At 37.4% G+C, this 2703-nt stretch overlaps 1 protein-coding gene across 1 annotated transcript; it reads left to right on the forward strand.

Annotated features, from left to right (window-relative positions):
• Positions 1-1025: 1025 nt before the first annotated feature.
• LOC137830750 (uncharacterized) lies at positions 1026-2445 on the forward strand. Its single transcript, XM_068638262.1, has one exon. It carries the CDS (start codon positions 1271-1273, stop codon positions 1937-1939), a length of 669 nt encoding a protein of 222 aa, XP_068494363.1. The 5' UTR covers positions 1026-1270; the 3' UTR covers positions 1940-2445.
• Positions 2446-2703: the final 258 nt, after the last annotated feature.

The following is a 2703-nucleotide window of genomic DNA, read 5'->3' on the forward strand; positions in this document are numbered from 1 at the left end:
CACATAATATATTTCCAATAAATAAATTATTACCTTACAAGTCAAGAAATTTCAATTATGAAAATACCATTTGAAGTTACATATTTTTGTTCTACTTTTAATTCTTATTTTCTTGATATATGTTTCTTATTGTTACTTTATTATAAAGATATAACTCATATTTAGTGCAATATTTATTAAATAAAATAGAAATATTAAGCAAATTTCGATATAAAGTATTTTATCCTCTCATTCATGATTTTTTTATAATGTTAACAAAATATGTTGCAGCACCAACAATATAAATTGTAATAAAGAAAACTCATTTTTCTAAGATATATTTGTTTTAAATAAAAGGGAAAAATAACTTTGTTACGTTCTTTTTCATTTTTTCTGAGATATATTTATCTTATTCGGTTTGATTAATAAAACCACATCCCAATATAAAATAACAATAAACTGATTTGTATATTAATTAATTTTGAAAATCACTTTTCAAAACCTTTTTAGGTTTCTTTAAGTTACCCCTCAAACAAGCATGGTCTCGCATCAATAACAGATTTGAACAGCACGAGCACACGTTCTCTTTTTTTTCTAGGTCAAAAATAACCAAAAACACTCAAAACTCTAACTATTTTGTTTATGTACGAAACGAACCGTTTGGATCTTACTTGATCCCCAAGTCACACGCATTAGGCATACATAGGATCCGCGCGTGAGCCACAAGACTTTTCTGGACTTTCCACCCTAATTACCATTATTGCCAGATATTCAGTATTCTCTTTAATTAATACAAATCCGCAAAAATTAAGTTGCATTATACCACTTTAAACAATTTTCACACCCATATAATTTATTATAGAAACTACTCTAAGAATCATAATGAATAAAAATATACAAATTTAGTTGTTATCACAAATAATCACTACCAATATTATACATTATACATATATGTTATATATTTTTTGAAATAAGATAATTTGATATTTAAATATTTTCTGGTATTTAAATATTTATATTAGATGAGAATTTAGTTAAGTTTTGATTAGGATGAGACTAGAATTTGGAGTGCGAGAAATATTCCAGTAGTAAAGTGAAATGTCGAGAATAGCCCTAACCGCCTCCCTATATTTTCAAAACAACACCTAAAACCCCACATCGCGCAGCACAACACCGCACCACCTTTCTCCAATTTGTACATAAAGTGGTGTAAACCCTCCGATTCTGTTTACCACGCAAAGTTCTAGACAAAAACCCGCGTTTCCAACAACATCAACGATTTGCCGGAAAAATGATAGACGCAGGAACCGCGTCGCTCGCCGTCGTTTACTCCGATGGTAACCGTGAGATCAACGTCGGCACTGTTGTGGTGGATCCCTCGCTCAACTTCAAGAGTCTGCTCTCGCTCCTAAGCCAGATGATCGGGATCTCCCCTCACCAGTTCTCCGTTTACCTCGCCGCCGTCGACACCGACCGCAAGATTCCTGTCACGGCCAAGGTCAACCTCGCCGCGGTGCGCCGGGACGCTGCGGCGCACTACTTTTTTGTCAAGCGTTCCAAGCGCGCGAAGAAGGCGTCTGCGAACGGGAAGAAGAAGCCGCCGGAGAAAGTCATGCTCCTCCGCCGCGCCGCCGCCGGGGATCCGCCTTTCAGGTCAGCGTTCTCTGCGCCGATTCTTGATCGCGCTGACTACGAGCAAAGATTGATGAATTTTCAGATGGAGAGAGACTCCTTTCGGATGAATATGAGCGCCGCAATCAACGGCGTCGCCTTCGGAAGAGAACCACCGAATACCGTTCCCGCCACCGACGCCATTTGCGAAGAGTGTTTGAAGGCAAATACCAACGGAATCAGCGCTGTTTTTCACCTATGCGTTCTTGATACGGTGACGGTAGGGTTCCGGTCGTCGGCGGGACCTATTTCCCGGCCGGCGAAAACTTGCGGTGAATACGGCGCCTAATTTCTGTTGGCGGTTCAGTTTTTTGTTTGTCTCCGACCTTAAGAGAAGAATTGTGCATAAAAAAAAGGAAGGGATAATGATCACGTGTGGAGGGGTATACGATAAGCCAACACGAGGTATACCTTGAATCTTAAAAGTTATGTTTCACATTTAATTAATTAGTTCTTAGGTGACTATAGACATAGTATATAGACTATATTGCCCTAAGGGGTTGGGCTTTTAATTATTATTATGTGGATGTGAAGTGTTTTCTAGAGATGGGTTATTTTGGGAATTTCATATTTGTGTTGCTTGTGTAACACAATATGGAGAGTGATGCAATGTGGTGCATTTGCAGGCTCGGTAGTGTGTGTAGGGCCTTATCACTTGGGAGAGGTTGAAATGTTTGCTCATCAAATAAATGCTTCCTCTTCTTTTGGCATTGCATAATGCATGAAACTTGTACTCCATAAAAGAGTGAAAATAGATAATTCTTATGTTATGCTAGAAACTTCGTATTTCGATCTTATCTTCTTCAGTTTAAAAGGCATGTTTGGCTTTTCCATATTTGTTTTCACACTTTAGAGCGGTGTAATTACTCTATTGAAACGTTTTAATTGTTAATTGTTAAGCAATAATTTTTTTTTCTTATGTGACGTTTGGAAGCTGTCGCCACTCGCTCCGCACGTTATGGAGGATATTTATGATTTTAACTTTTCGAGTCTTAACTTTAGATGGTGATTAAGGAAGAATAAACACATTCGTTGTTTAGTAACAGATAAACA

This window comes from Phaseolus vulgaris, chromosome 7 (assembly GCF_000499845.2).
Source record: "Phaseolus vulgaris cultivar G19833 chromosome 7, P. vulgaris v2.0, whole genome shotgun sequence".
Classification (NCBI taxonomy): domain Eukaryota; kingdom Viridiplantae; phylum Streptophyta; class Magnoliopsida; order Fabales; family Fabaceae; genus Phaseolus; species Phaseolus vulgaris.

Coding starts and splice junctions, on each gene's coding strand:
- LOC137830750 (XM_068638262.1), top strand. CDS start 1,271: ATGATAGACGCAGGAACCGCGTCGCTCGCCGTCGTTTACTCCGATGGT.